At 42.2% G+C, this 16,332-nt stretch overlaps 1 protein-coding gene across 1 annotated transcript in view; it reads left to right on the forward strand.

The window, feature by feature from the left end:
- ADGRL4 (adhesion G protein-coupled receptor L4) overlaps nt 1–14,538 on the forward strand; it is a 654,086-nt gene extending 639,548 nt beyond the window's left edge. The window contains exons 15-16 of the mRNA XM_078644908.1: nt 10,558–10,726; nt 12,826–14,538. Coding sequence (XP_078501034.1) covers nt 10,558–10,726; nt 12,826–12,888 — 232 coding nt within the window. The 3' untranslated portion in view covers nt 12,889–14,538. The remainder of the gene's footprint in view (nt 1–10,557; nt 10,727–12,825) is intronic.
- The last annotated feature ends 1,794 nt before the right edge of the window (nt 14,539–16,332 follow it).

The raw sequence follows: 16,332 nt of genomic DNA on the forward strand, positions 1-16,332 counted from the left end.
TACTAAATTCATATATGCATTCCATGCAGAAAAAAATATGCATAGGCTCTCATACCTATTCGTTCTTATTCCATTAAGAACCCTGTAGAAACTAATAATAATAATAATATATATTCCCCAAAAATTCAACTCATTTAAAAAAGGCTTCTACTTCATATGTTCTTAACCATGCATACTCAAAAAAAAGTTGTGTCAATGCTTGTTACCCCATACAACAATATACTCATTCATCAATCTACATGTGAGCACTGTAAGTCTCTAAAGGTAGTGAAAGATTGTTGTTTGTATGATGGTACTGTTAAAACCACTTAACCACTGATATCAGATGTTTCTAAACACAGCATCACAACCCAGGCCACCAAAAAGACTAACAATCACACAAGAGCTGTCCTTAAACCCATAAAAACCTAGGCAATTGACATTTCTTCATATGTAGTGATTTTCTTTGGTATCATTCAAGTCTCATTCCAATAACAAGCCAAAATCCACAACCACTTGTACTGGAAGGAAAGTGACTGTGAAGTGAGAAAACTATTTGTGTGTTTGCAACAAACAACAAACACAATAATTTCATCTATTGTAGTGAGTTAGCTATACAAGTCAACAACTTTTCAACCCTAAGCGTGATCATGTAATATTATCTGGACAAGAGGGAGGATAGGACGTGTTGGCCAAACGAAGGGGGCAATGTGGGTCCAAAGGTTGGGTGACCCACATGGATGTGATCACCTGTGCCATTTAATGAAACTTATATACTCACTCAGAGGGGGGGCAGTTACTGTCAAGGAGTGGAAGCACTCCAAAATAGAAGTGTTGTGACCTCCTGTAGGGATCTCCAAGCAGGGGTCCAATAAAATCAGATATAATTGGAAAGGGGAGATTTTCCCCTTTTCAGTGATACCTCCTCCATCACAATTGGTGCTTAGAAGGGGCTAAAATGTGCCCCTGAACATTGGTGCACGTGAAATCGAAATTAACCAATCTGCTCATGTTATGTTTCACTTTCACAGGAATTACATCAGCATGCCATGTGCACTGAAAACAGCCCCATGCTTCTAGGGTAGCTCTTTTTCAGCAGCACAACCTGAAATTGAAAAGGGGAGATCATCTGGGGCCAGCACCAGAAGATTCCCTTCCCTGGGTGCTTTTGTGTGACCTCCATTTGAAGAGCACCGGACTGAGAAGGCTGTTGACATGGACATCATGTCAATAGTGCCAAGATGTTAATGGCAGCATGAGATCAAAGAAATTAAGAGTTTACCTTCCCAGGTGACATTGTCTTTGCACTGAAAATGTAGAACGGGAGGTTATCACATAACTTTTGAGAAAGATAACTGTGATCTTACTTGCATTCAAGAGGGTAATATCTTGGAAAATGTGAAAAAAACTACATTAAGGTGCTAGTTGGTGCTCCAACGCCTTGCTACCAAAAACTGCAGAAAGCTCATTTCGTCTACAACTTAGTTGTTGTTCACCACACCTCCTGACATGTTGAGGGGCTGGTATTTCTTTTCTCAAATCCTACGCTTGTCACTAGTGTGAAAAGAGCACTTGTGAAGGACTTGGGGACTCAACTTAAGAGAAGTGATTGGAAAAAAGACGGAGTCCACACTAAATCCATGTAGACGCATAGGGCATATGCGTAATTTAGTTTTTAGTTGAGCGTAGTGAAACGCCACTCAAGCTACAGCCACAGTCCTCGTCAGGGTGAACCACAAAAAGTCACTAAATGTATCTGTGCTTAACCCTCTGGTAGCTTGGCACAAACACAGTCAGGCTTAACTTAGAAGCAATCTATGAAGTATATCTGCACCTAAACAGTAATTAAGTGAAAGCACAACACAAGAAACCGATCCTAGGATGCTTGTTTCCGGTCCAGGGAGGACCTGGCTTGGCAGTTCAGGCTGGACCTTTTCCCATGAGGCCCAGGGTCAAGACTGATTTGCATAAGGCTAGGTCTAAGCTGGGGTGGCATGGTGAGCAAAAGAATGATGAATTTAACCCAGATCTTTTGACTTGGGGTGAATGTTTTGATTTGTTCTGCATTCCGTCCATCAATTGTGTGTCTTTTGCTTTCTAGCCCTCAGTGTGCCAGGTATGCCCAGACATGGGTCCTGGGCTCACTGTGCCACTGGAATCAAGCTATCCTGGCAGAAGAGGGGTGAAACCCCAAAAACGGTCCTAGGATGCTTGTTTCCGGTCCAGGGAGGACCTGGATTGGCAGTTCTGGCTGGACTGTTCCCATGAGGCACAGTGTCAAGACTGATTTGCAAATGGCCAGGTATAAATTGGGGTGGCATGGTGAGCAAAAGATTGATGGATTTAACCCAGATCTCTTGACTTGGGGTGAATGTTTTAATTTGTTCTGCATTCCGTCCATCAATTGTGTGTCTTTTGCTTTCCCGCCCTAAGTACGCCAGGTATACCCAGATGTGGGTCCGGGGCTCACGGTGCCACTGGAATCAAGCTATCCTGGCTGAAGAGGGGTGAAACCCCAAAACTGGTCCTAGGATGCTTTTTTCCGGTTGAGAGAGGACCTGGCTTGGCAGTTCGGGCTGGACTGTTCCCATGAGGAACAGGGTCAAGACTGATTTGCAAATGGCCATGTCTAAACTGTGGTGGCATAATGAGCAAAACAATGATGGATTTAACCCAGATCTCTTGACTGGGGGTGAATGTTTTGATTTGTTCTGCATTCCCTCCATCAATTGTCTGTCTATTGGTTGTCACTGGCTGTCATGGCAGCAAGAACATTCAGGTTCACCAGAGTTTCACATCAGCAGTTGGCGTGGGTGGCCGGATCTTGATGGGAACCGGCCCAATCAGGGTCACAAAGAGTCCAAAACTCCAGGAATTCTCATTTTTCTTCCTTGAGGCGCTCAACTAATTTATTTATTTATTTTATTTATTTATTATTATTTTATAAAAAGCAAACAACCAAGTTTTGGTGTCAGAGCGCTGTACAACCTAACAAATAACAAAGTGACATAGTGAAAGCACCTACAATGAAATCAAATTGGCATGGATAGTCACCTCAGATAGGAAGGAGATGATTCAGTAATCTCATTTTTACTTTGTTTTTGTAAAAAGCAAATGAAGGACTGATTCTGATCTGGGGGGAAGAGAGTTCCAAATTCTTGGGGCCATTCCAGAGAAAGTTCTCTTACAGGTTTTCTTTCTGTGAAAATTTTAGGATTTCAACAGTATGGAGCATGTACTATGAGAAGCCATATTCCTTCTGGATAGAAAGAGTGGATGGCTTCAAGGCCCATAGGAATCAATGGCAGATACCGATTCTGTAATTACAGAATCGGTAAATACCGAATCATACCGATTCGGTATTTGTTACCGAATTTCTACCTACATTTGAATTACCGATTCATGAATACCGAATCGGTAAAATTCGGTATTTATGAATCGGTAATTCACATTTACCTACATCTAGGCCCTGGTGTCTTAAAAGCAGGTGATACTGATATATTTCACCAGGTTGTGGTAGCAGACATCTGTGAGAGTTACTACCTGGTGACTATGGTTCCCTAATTAGGGGTGGGCAGAACTGATGGAGTTTCATTCCATGAAATTACACTGAATTACATTAAAACTCCACTCAATTTCATGACAGGGCAGAGTGGGCACTACAGTGTTCTGTGCATACCCCTCGGTGCCCTTACATAAGTATGTAAGTACTCCGTAGGGGATCCACTTCAGTGCATACCCCTGAGTGCCCTTCCATACTTATGGAAGGGCACCCAGGGATATGCACATTGTTTAGAAGTTGTGCACAATGCTTTAAATTGGATGCATTTCTTAATAGGCAGCCAGGGAGGTTTGCAAGGAAGCCTAGAGGCAGATCAGAATTCGGGAAGAAGAAAGAGTAGTTTATTGACTGCATTATGGACAATCTGTTGCTGTGCTCCCAGCTTAGATGCTCTGAAGCAATAGTTTTTGCCTACCAGAGCTCTGCGCTCAGCTGGTTCATATTGGGCCCTAATACCACATGCTTAAAGGGATGAGATTAAGAAAACGTACCTTCTGAACATTGGCACTGGTCCTATGGACTACTCTACCTCCAAAACTAAGGAAAACTTAGAACAATTTAGAACAATTTGAGTTTCAGAAAGCAGCTAAGGCCTTGGCTGTTTTCTGCCGAGGTTCCTTGTGCTTTTCTAATTGTGCTTCTCAATATGACTTATGCTGTATTGTCGTAACTGTGGCTAGTGCTGGGAAGCCCTTTTATGAGACAGCTACGCACTTTATAAATCGCCTTAACATAACATAACATAAAATAACATAACATGACATAACATGACATGACATGATATGATATGACACGACATGACATGACATGACATAACATAACATTGAGCACTCCAGTAGTCCCAGGTGCAGCCTAGAGGTGTTGGTTCCAAAGGCTGCTCCACCGGGCATCATGCCAGAGCACTGTGGGCTACAGGGGTCTCAATTCAGTCACAAAGACTGATGCTTACCTCATCCCCTGAGGTTATGAGCTCATTTAGCAGTTGGGAGCTGCCAATCCCCTGAGTACATTTGACTTAACTTCAAGGTATTGGCAGATTGCCCCCAGGGGGCCAAGCAGAGGTCAGCCTTTTCCATACCAGAGGGCCACTTCCAATTCAATGTAATGCTTTTTGGTCTGAAAAATGACCCTGCCACTTTTCAGAGTTTGTGAACCTGGTTTTGGCTGGGATGGAGACCTTTGGTGCTGCTTACTTGGATGACATGGTTGTTTCATTAGTAGCTGGGAGGACAACCTGGTTCACCTCCAGGAAGTCCTCCAGGCTCACCAACAGACAGGACTGACTATCAATGCCAGTAAGTGACAGATAGGGCAGAGGTCAGAGGTATACATGGGACAGTTGGTGGGCAAGGGTAAGAGGCAGCCCCTGAGGCCAAGATAAAAACTATTATGGCCTGGGAGCCCCCAAGCATGTTGACAGAAGTGAGGGCCTTCCTGAGCCTCCTTGGCTACTACAGAAGGTTTGACAAGAGAGGTGGCACCATTATTAAATATGTAAATCCATATTTGTAAAGTGCAAACTACTCATCCTTATGGATCTCAAAGCGCTGGGGGGCATTGTGGAAATTAAGTGAGCTATTGCCCAGAGTCACATGGTGCTGAGCTGAGCTTCCGCTGGGGATCGAACCGTGAACCCTGTGCTCCGAAGTCAGCTGCCCTGGCCACTGCACCACACCTCTCCACACTGCTCCCTTGAATGAGCTGACTTTAAAAAAAAAAGCCAAGGAAGGCGATCTGGACAGAGACCCATCAAGCAGGCTTTGACTCCTCCAAACATGCCTCTGACTTTTTCAAGGAATTTATTTATGCAAACTGATGCCTCAAAGCATGGCACATAGGTAGTATTGTTACAGGTAAATGAGGTGGGCCTAGACCAGCCCATAGCTATCATCAGTAGGAGGTTATTTCCCCAGGAACAGAGGTGGAGTGCTATCGAGAGAGAAGTCTTTGCTGTGGTCTGGGCACTGAAGAAGCTGGGATCATACCTGTTTGGGACTCACTACCAGGTTTAGACAGATTACAGGCCCCTCAGATGGTTGAGGTGGTCCCTCTCCCTACTGTGATTGGACTTTACAGTGGAACACCGCCTTGGGTCAAGCCACTCCAATACTGATGGTCTCCCCAGGTTATTCTGCTGGAGCTATGCGAACTCTTGGAGGTTGGGTAGTTCTCCCCAATTTCAGCTGGGGGGGACACATGTTAGACCTGTCAGCCTTAGGGTGATATTCCCCCAAATGTTTTACCTTCACCTCTACTATTTTTGAAGACCACATTGTTGCTGGCTTTAGGACTCTAGGCACTTTACCACTGCTAACCAGTGCTGAAGTGCATGTGATCACTCTCTAAAGCATGGTGGCGTTGACTTGTACACAATTGGCATTTTCAGTTTACTTGTAAGTCACTAGTACAGCGGCACTACCTTAGCCCAGGGCATGTAAATGAAATGGTGCTAGTGGGCCTGTAACCATGATTGTGCCATCCACTTAAGTTGCACTTTAAACATTTCTCATGCCTGCTACTGCAGCCTGCGTATGCAGTTTTAAACTGCCATTTCGACCTGGCAAAATAACCCCTTTGCCATGCCCAAACCTTCTTTTTTAATACATGTACGTCACCCCTAGGGTTGGCCCCAGACAGCTCAGATAGCAATGTGCAATGTATTTAGAAAATAGGACACGTACATTTAAGTTTTACATGTCCTGGTACTGATGAACTCTTTCTTTTTCACCACTGCAAGACCTACCTCTCTTCAAGGACAACACTGGAGTTACTTTATTACATTTAATGAGCTGTAATTTCGAAATGTGATCCGGTAACCAGTTCATGTTTCGTTTCTTTGGGATTGTAATGAAAAATCCTAATTTATGGTGGAGTCAGATTTTAAATTGATAATGCCACTTTTAGAAAGTTTGCATTCCTAAGATGCTTGGTCAGCCTCTGTGGAACAGGAACACCTCTGCAGTCACTTCAGAACCATTGCTGCATGACATCTTCTCAGTGCAGGCCTTTGCATCCCTTGTCGACAGCAGCCAGGGTGATGACGCTGGAGTCCACATTACAGCCTCGCAGCTCCTCAGAACTGATGCATTGCCCCAACTGCGGAACACGTCCTTGATGCCAGACTGCAAATGACAAGCCCTCCCTGATGGGATCCTTGATGATCAGGCCCGGACTGGCCGTAGCGGGCACCGGGCAATCCCCCGGTGCGCCGCAAGGGTGGGGGCCGGTTTTGGGCCCCTGTGGGCCGTTTTTGTTACAGGGCCGTTTTTGCAGCATAGCTGCAAAATCGGCCCTGTAACAAAATCGGCACGAAAAACGGCCCCCGCAAAGAGCTTGGCAGCACCCCCAACCCCGTGGAAGGGGGGTAGGGAGGCCGGCTGAGCACTTTGCCAGGGCCGGTTTTCGTTCCCAGTCCGGCCCGGTTGATGATGATGCAGGACCTCACATTTCAGTCTTACCTCACATCAGAACCAATGCACTGCTTCAGGACACGGATCCTCATAACGCTCTGCAAACCAGGATTTCAGGTACTATGTTCAGTGGGCCTGCTTTGGTCCCTGTAGTTTGCCCATGCTCCATCACGGTCGGTATGAACTTGTGACTTTTACCCAGTCTGATACGACCAAATATCCACAGTTGCCGGTATTTTTACTGAAATCTTTAAAATGGCATATCTCTGGTTCTACTAACTGGATGTAGTTTTGTTTATTTATTAAATAATGTCTCTATATTTCAAATCTGTTGTGGGATCCTTTCCTTTTGTGGTGTGTTGAAGTGTTGCAAAAATACTTTACACATTGCCTCTAAGTTAAGTCTGACTGCTCTGTGCCAAGCTACCTGGGGGTTGACCACAGGTTAATTTAGGATTGACTTGTGCCTCAACCGGACAAGGATTGTGGTTGCAGCTTGACCTGGGTTCACACCCCAGTCAACCAACAATTTCTTACAATAACCTTTAGTAAAAGCTTATACATTTGGTATTTCAGTTCACAATATTGTTTCTAAACCTTCATTTCATATGGAACAATCAAATGTGTTTGAAGTGTCAGTCATCATGGATTAAAATGGTTGTCTACGGCTGGCTTGGTTTTCCTGAATGGGTGCTCATGCATAACCACATGCTTATACACCTACGTGGGAAAAGGTCCAGGATACTTTGCACAAGTATGCCTTTCCAAAGAGTTCTACCCCACTCTCAGAAGGAAGGCCAGGAATATTTTGTTCTCCACAGGCGCACGTGAGCCTGTCCGTGGCCCCAGGCTTTAGTCTGCCTCAATGTTAGTGTCCCTTTGAAGACCTTGTGTACATTGGTATATCAAGAATCTAAATCCAAACATAGAGGACTGTGATTCTAGATTTCACCCTTTGACAAATATATAATTTGGGCTCGATCTGTTGCACAAAAGGCAGATCATATTACCGGAATGAAGACATAAAACTCCTAGCCAAATGATAGATACATTATCTACTAGGTTGCTTTTACTTTGAGTATAATCACAAATGTGTGGAATTGTCAACATTGTTTTTAGATTTCTTCACTGGCTCTAAGCAAAGTATCCTGTCAAAATTTGGGAGAGTCTCTGAACTTTGACATCCCATTATGTACTTTCAAACATACCTTTTTAGAAAAGTAGCATGTAAACATTTAAAGGCTTCTAACTTTGAAAAATCATTTAGATAGTTGCAAGCACGGCTCCTTTCTCCCGTACTTACTTCTGTTTGCTTAAAGTAGACTGTTATTTCCCCACTGTACGGGGCTGATTTATGGGCATGTCAAGCGAAAATGTGTAACGTTATTGGCAATGCGAATAGGTGAGACGCTCTTATTAGAGATCTGACAAAAACAAAAACAAAAAACAAAAAACAAAAAGAAGAAAACGCATGCTGCAGTGCAAAACTGTTTTAAAAGGATGGCTTTTGTGTATAATGCACTGATGTAATACAACTATAACTGTGGGGTGATCGAGTTTCGTTTTCAAATGTAAAACAGCCCCACACATGCTTTCCAGTGGAGGTGAAAGGATGTGCCAACAGCCAATGTAAAGAAGGCGAGACTAAAATCATGTGGTCTGATCCAGGCTGGGAGACTGAAATCCTGTGGTCTGATCAAAGATGTGACTGGCAATGTTTGAAGGCAGTGGTTCAAGGTTTCTGAGCCAAGAAAGCCAAAGACTGGATGGAAAGCCATCAGCCTATGTGTGTAATACAATGAATGGCGTAAGCATGATTGCACATCAAACCTAACAAGTTTTATTAAAAGTAATACTTCTGGCTTTGGCCAGCTGGCTCAATGGTTATTTTTTATGTTTTCATTGCAAGTATATGCCCCAAAAACCCATTAAAAAAGAAAACATGTCGCTGCCTAAATGTGCTGACCATAAGCTTGCAATAAACAAAATAAAAAAAATATTGAATATACATTTTTTAAAACAGTACAGATACTTCCTAGCACGTAAGTGGATTAGAGCCAAGTGTAGAACCCTTTTTATTTTTCATGGAGATCATAGTAAGAGGTAATTCTTATTGCCAGAAAGAAAAGGCATTATTGACTTTGAAAGTACTGTAACAAAAGGACGTAATGTAAACACAAAAGGATGTCTAAAAATTAGAAAATAGAATTGAGAATGAAAATAATTGGCAAAGTATTGGCCAACCAGTCCTACCACTTAAGCACATTTCGTGTTGGGCAGATGTGCACACTTTATCAGAACCCATTCTGTCACTCACAGTGCACGAGCGCCAGGGTCAGCCCATGCTGTATGCGGTAGTGGGCTGAAGCAAAATCTGAATGACAGCTGAAAAGACCAATGGAAGAAGAGAGCGCACCGAAAGCACCTCTGTCTATATAACTATGTATGCATTTTTAGTTATACATTTTATGACGGCAAAACGCTGGTGCAGTAACTAACAATGCCATTAAGACGAATGATTGCACATTTAGGTGGTGAATAGTATTCATTTCTCACTTTGCTTCAGATATAGTTTTATCATCAACCTATGCTCTTTCTCGCCTTTAAATGGAGTCACAAATAACTTCCAAAACATTTGTGCAGCAAGAACTAAAGAGTCCAACAGGGGCAAATGCGTTGCCTAGTTACATGCTTCAATTTCATCGCACTGCTTTCTGTCGATCTGGCTTTTATAGGTGCGTGATTAATAGTTTTGCTACGTATTTCACTACACAAGCTTCCGTGCTTTAAACTGATATACTGAATGTTACGGGGATTTGGGCCTACAAAGACCCGGTATGATGTCGGCGCGGAAAGGTACAGTTCACAATTCCCTGGCTATGAAAGGGTAGCAATATAATGAATGCATGATTTCGGCTTCAAAAAGCGCTTTTTTTTATATTTTGCATTCAGGCTACCGTGGTGTACTGTATATATCCGCATTGCGAGTTCTTTGAGCACGAGTGGCTGCCAGCAGACATACAGCGTAATGAGGCTGCGTGTCTTGAGTGTAACCATAAGGAAAGAGTGATGGTGCCGAGAGCGAAATGCATTCTGTAAGAGAGTGCCAATGGATTTTCACATCTCCGGGATGGAAAGTCATGAAAAATCCCAGCCGCCTTTTATGTCAAGTGCGCGCGCTGACCTCAGAGCGTATGGCACGTATTTCAAGGTCTCCTGGCAGGGAATACTTCATGCTGCAGGAGACATGCACCGTACCCCCGAGAAAAGCGCATGCATTCGTTTCAAAATCAAATCATATGGCAATGCGGTCCACCAGGGAAAACGTATTGCTTGAAACTCCACATAGATGAATATTTCGCTGCTTCTGAGACAGTGAATGAGTGCGAGAGACGGCGAAGCATCATATCGTGAAGTACAGGACGAGGAACTGACTCTCAGGGTCTGGACTCTGGCAGAAATAATCAGTATTTGTGTCCAGAAATACAAAAATGAAAAATGAAACACAGTATAAAAAAAAAATAGTAACAAAACAAGCAGGGGTGTATGTAAGTCACTTCTTTGCAAATGTTCTACTTCTGATTTTTTTGTCTGCACCTCTCCCAGGTCCTGCGCTCGAGGCGCCCTAGCCCTGCTGTTCCTTCTTGGCGCTACCTGGATGTTTGGGGTCCTGCATGTTGTCAGTGGATCGGTGGTCACGGCATACCTCTTCACAATCGCAAATGCCTTCCAAGGAATGTTCATCTTCATATTTCTTTGCGTTTTGTCTAAGAAAGTAAGTATAGTGCGCTGACATAACCAGAATTAAAATGTCTTATTTTTATATAATGTTTCCGGATGACCTTGTGTTGTGGAGGTGGTGTTAATAGCCATCATTTAAGTTACATGACTTTTTGTCTGGTTGCAATCTGGATGTTACTGGACAAATGGTAAATTTGCATGCAAATGTTCCATTATTGTTTACTTACCTCCAATTATCCATTTTCCGGTTTTTAGCACCCCCGCCCCGCCTTTCTGCCCCACTGCAACTCCCTCCACGGGCCGCGGCTGATTACTGAGCAGTAAATCAATTTTTGTATTCATAATACCACACAGAATTCCTGATTCCGTTGAATGCATACATTTAGCTTATGCTCTAAGTGTGTGGTAGATATATGCTTCGACCTCTGAGCGGGGTTGGGAGTGAGGAAGAGGGTGAAGAGAGCAGGTGGGGGAAGTGGAAGGTAAGTTCTGGCGTAGAGTGGAGCATTGTAAGCCCCCTCATGAAAAGCCCAGGAAATGAGGCTTGAAAGTCGCATTCATTTTCCCGCTTGGTTTAACAGCTGGGATAATTAGGTGAGGTTTCTCACACCAAGAAACGGGTGTGGATGAAACCAAACAACTCATAACCGAAGTAAGCAGAGTTTGTGTGTTAATTTCACATTGCCTGACTTGTAATCAGGGCTTACATACACATAACATTGCAATTGCAACTTAATAGGAAGGTAACATAAATGAAGGATACATATTTAAAACACATCACTTAACCAGCATCAATAATCTGCCACCACATTATTGTAACCCTTTAAAAATCTCAAACTATGCATTCTCCCTTTCTTCTACCAAATCACACGTGGAATATTATTTTTTGTGTAAAAAATTCTTATCCAAAATTGTCAAGATTTGTTGAGTTACCAGGAATGCAACTATTCAAACAACAAACTCTACATTGAAACCTTCATTTTTAAATTACTGTGCACTACCTTTTCAGAGGAGCTGTCATTTTTAGGTATTTGTTTTTTATTTCTTCTGTCACATTCACTAAATAGCCTCCACGTATCTTTTAAGGTGACACAGAAATATTTGGGCCTCCACACTTCTTGAGCTATACAGCGGCGGCTCCTCCGCTATGGCAGAGGAGTGTTGCCCCACTGCTTTTCAGCAGGGTAAATAAAGGAAAAATCAAATGATAATAACTCAATGCTATTATAATTTTGTGTGTTCTTACTGTTGCAGCTTTGCGGGTAGGGCAGGGTTGCTTTGCCGACAGAGGAACGGGGGAGGAGTGGTGGGCACTCTGTAAGTGTGCATAAATGTTTGGCTGGCCTTCTTGGGCATGCCCAGTCTCCCAGTCCCCACCTGGGTGCCCACCCACGGCGCTCAGTCCAATCACAATGCTGCATTACAGCGTTGTGATTGACTTGGGGGAGCTTGGTGTTTCTTGTTTCGGCTGAAGCAGAGGGACGTCAAGGAGAGAGATGTAGTGAGTAAGTTGGTGTAATTTTCTTTGTTTTACTCCTCAAAAGCACAGTCCGTGCCAGCTGCCACTGGAGCTATGACATTTCTTTGTTTACTGCCATACTCAAAGCATGCTCTATTGGCAGAACTAGTTGCTTCATACCAGCCACAGCCGGTAGTGGGAGTACCGGCCGGGCGGTGACGTGGGGAGGTGGAGGGGCAGGGTGGGGGGTAGTAATGTATGGATTACGGATTTAAACAGGTAAGTAAACATATAAATAAATAAAATGAATTTTGTTGCGCGCACTGCATCGCATTTGGTGATGCAGTGCAAGCAACAACATTTGTTTTATTTATTTATATGTTTACTTACCTGTTACAGTCCGAAATCCATACATTACTACCCCCCACCCTGCCCCTCCCCCTCCCCACGTCACCGCCCGGCCGATACTCCCACTACCGGCCGCAGCTGCTTCATACACTTCTTTAAGCTACTCTATGATAACATGTTGATAACAGTTCCTTGGATTAAATCGTTACATGTATTCAAGTTAAAATGATGTGTCCGTTGTTGCATTAATAATCTGAACACCTGCATGAGCCATCAATGACGGAAAGAACACTCAAACATAAAACTACATATTATGTTTCTTTCAGATTCAGGAAGAATATTATAGACTCTTCAAAAATGTACCTTGCTGCTTCGGTTTCCTGAGATAAATGGCGGAAAATCATAACATCATAACCAGACAACCAAGTGGAAAGTCCATGATCATCACCACTTTTTGTATCAGAAAACAATCAATGAGCAAATAAAGTAATTTATCTATTGTTCTGTTAAGTGCCTCGCAGAAAGGTGTAAGAATTTAAATTCCCCTGTATATATCTACTCTTCCAGTCTCTGTAGGAGAAAGGAAGTAGGTATTAAGGTGATACCAGACAGTCATCAACTCAGTTTGTTCTTGGGTTTATTACACAGTTGACTTTCTAGATTTTATTTATCAAAGTAATGAACTCTGATCTAAAATCATCACTGAATGTTCTATCCACTCATTGTTGCTACCCATGTGTACGCATAATTCCATGGTTAGTGTTACAACAGATAAGCCTTGCAGTGCAAATGTTTTTTAAGTGACAGTGTCAGTGTATGTCACTGGCCACTCGTACTTTGCCCACATTTAGCAAGCAAATTTACAAATATGTGTCATACAAAATGTGACTTTACAAAATGTGCGAGTACTGAGTGATACATTGAATTAGACTGGGCAATCGAGAAGGCACTGACACTTTCCTCAAGATACGTCTGCACCCCCAAATGCCAATATTTCAGAAAAATGGTTATATGTATGTTTACAAACTAGACTATTTAAGAGTCTTAGCCTTTCTATCATTTGCATTTTAGCGCACTTTCTTGAAAAAAACGTTGAATAAATGTTGTGTGTCTCATAACTAGCAATTATGAAGGGAAGACACATTTACTTTCATGGGCTTTTAACGGTAGAAGGTAGATGCCAATGTAACTGTTCATATGAATACAAAACACTGTGTATTGTTTAAGTCTAATTTATTTGATGATGTATTACTTTTATTGTTAATAACTTGTAATCATTGCTGTTCAATGAGCTTTATTGAAGAAACAAATAACAAGAGTTAGTATTTATTCCAAATGCTCTGTCAACAATTGCAACGATGCGCTATTTGACCTCATTACTTACTAAATCTATTTTCTTTCAGGCACTACACTAAGTATCTTGCATGTGTATTGAGGTCATTTCGACACAAAACACCCCCCCATTTGTCCCAGACTTCTGTGAGAAGATAGCAGCAATTTGCTGTTTTAAAAGCAAATGCCTCCTTTCAAACTCATAGTTCATATTTATTCTGCACAGCTTTTCCATTAGACAACTTGACAGTTAAGAGATGCACATTTCGCTGCCTTCCGACGATGATTCGTCTTTTTTCTTCGAGTAAACACAATTATGCTAGCACAGTGCTGGGGCTTGTGAGCAGCAGGGCTTTGACAAAAAATTTAGACCTTGCCTCGCCTCTCCTCCACTAGTTAGCCTAAAGACAAGTTCTCGAGCGAGCTCAAGTTAAGGCGCCTTCCTTATACAGCAGCTCCTTACTTTATCTCGCCTTCTAGAAAAAGTTGATTAACTCACAAAAGCATGAACGTTGTTAATTCATCTAATTTCGAGCCTTTTCAGGCCAGATCAAGCAGTGCAGCTTTCGGTTTTACTCAAGGAGAGGTATGACAGAGAATCTTGCAATCATCAATAACACAAGTAAAATGTATTAGAAATTAAAAGGAAACATAAATTGTGATCCGATTAAGAAATTGAAAATAAAAAGCAATAAAAAGTAAAACATAAGCACCCGAGTCAAGAAAATACCAGTGCACATTTAAATTGATGCAGAGTGTCCAACACAAGAATATGACACAGCCATGTCAAATAACAAAGGTTCCTAGTGGATCAAGACATTTGCAAATACAATGTATGCAGAGTAACAGATCGGGTAGCACAACGAGTGGGCGTCTACTAAGCCTGGTTGACTTGCATATAACGGTATATTCAATTTTACCTAAAGTACATCAGTATGTAAAACATAGAATGCGCTCCATTCTCAGGTGATACGTGGTGAATTGTAGTGAAACAGTGCAATGGTGTGTATAATATAACAAAGCAGTTGAACAATCATAGACTTTGTAGAATATGTCCTGTTTGAGGGTCTTAAACATTCCGGCCACCCAAGCACCTATTCTGTTTTTCTGTTTACACTGCTGTGAATGCCGACGGGGTTTCGACCCAATAAAAAGTAGAGAGTCCTCATCAGGAATTTAGCAGGAATGCAGATCTAGAGCTATTTAGATCAGGTTCCTTTTCAGGCGGATCTAGGGACATCGACCAAATGGAGGTATCCTCTTTAAAGTTGATTTTCTGACAGTAAAAAAGTTTGGGACCCTGGTTAAAACCTGTGCCTCTCATTCTGTCAACACTGGAGAATCGAGTTTCTCGGCCCCAATTTTATTTGCATTAATGCTATGTTAGAAGACAGGGCTGCCACTGGAATGTGGAATTTGAAACGGCCCCTTCTTTGTCTTCATCTGCCTCTGGCTCCTGTTGCATATTACATAACATCTGACTGTGCACGAAGGATGCACTGGGATCTCTACCTGCCACATCCACTGGTACACTACTGAGTGCATCATTTCCTTGGGGCAAATTGTTTATTTACATGTCATTTTGCAGATAAAAACTCCCTAGTATGCATTCATACGTTATTTAAGAGTTGGTGAAGGTGCATAAATAATGTTGATAGCACACAGATAAGGAAAACGCATTGTTAATTGAGGTTGAATACGTTCCTTTTGATAATTTGTTTTGCTGCAGAAAGTGCAGAATGTTGGCAGCCAATTTCGGTAGTGGCGGGAGGAGGCGAGGGATGCATAACAAGAGGGTGAAGATATTTTTGAGCGAGGGATTTGAAGGTCTCCTTCTAAAACATAGAGGGGCAAAGAGTGGAAAAGCAGCACTAAATGCAATTCGCCCTTCACAACATAGGTGAAACACAAGAGTGCCTAAAAAATATTAATTCACTCAATACTATTATTGCATCTTTTTAGATGCCTATTGTTTTACTAAGCAGCATTAGACATGAAAAGGCCATGCTCGGTTCTTAGCCATTTGAGATTGGTAAATGAAACAAATACTATTGCATACATTCAATAACTTTACATGAATTGAAAACAAATGACCGCTCTGAGGTCATTTATTCCAATTAAGCAGCTTACAATACCAAATGCCAAGCCTGATTTAATCTCTGAATGTGTACACTGCGGAGAATTCAACTGTGATTTAACTCAACATTTAAGTTTCGACTGAGATACAATCTGACAAGGAGATTTAATATTGCTTCATGGCAACCCATCAACACATCTTGGGAATGCTTTTAATAAGGTAATCTAGGCCCTAAGTATATTTTGTCCTGACTGCATTAAGCACATTACAGCAAGAGCGGAATTATGTCAAAGGAAACGTGACTGAACCAAATACCAAGATGTTTTTCTTTGCAGAAAAATCCAATTATATATATATCCTAGGATATAATTTTGAAAGATGTGAGGTCATATAAAATATATTGGTCTTGTTTTTGTACAATTGC

Source organism: Lissotriton helveticus, chromosome 1_1, assembly GCF_964261635.1.
Source record: "Lissotriton helveticus chromosome 1_1, aLisHel1.1, whole genome shotgun sequence".
NCBI classification, from domain to species: Eukaryota; Metazoa; Chordata; class Amphibia; order Caudata; family Salamandridae; genus Lissotriton; species Lissotriton helveticus.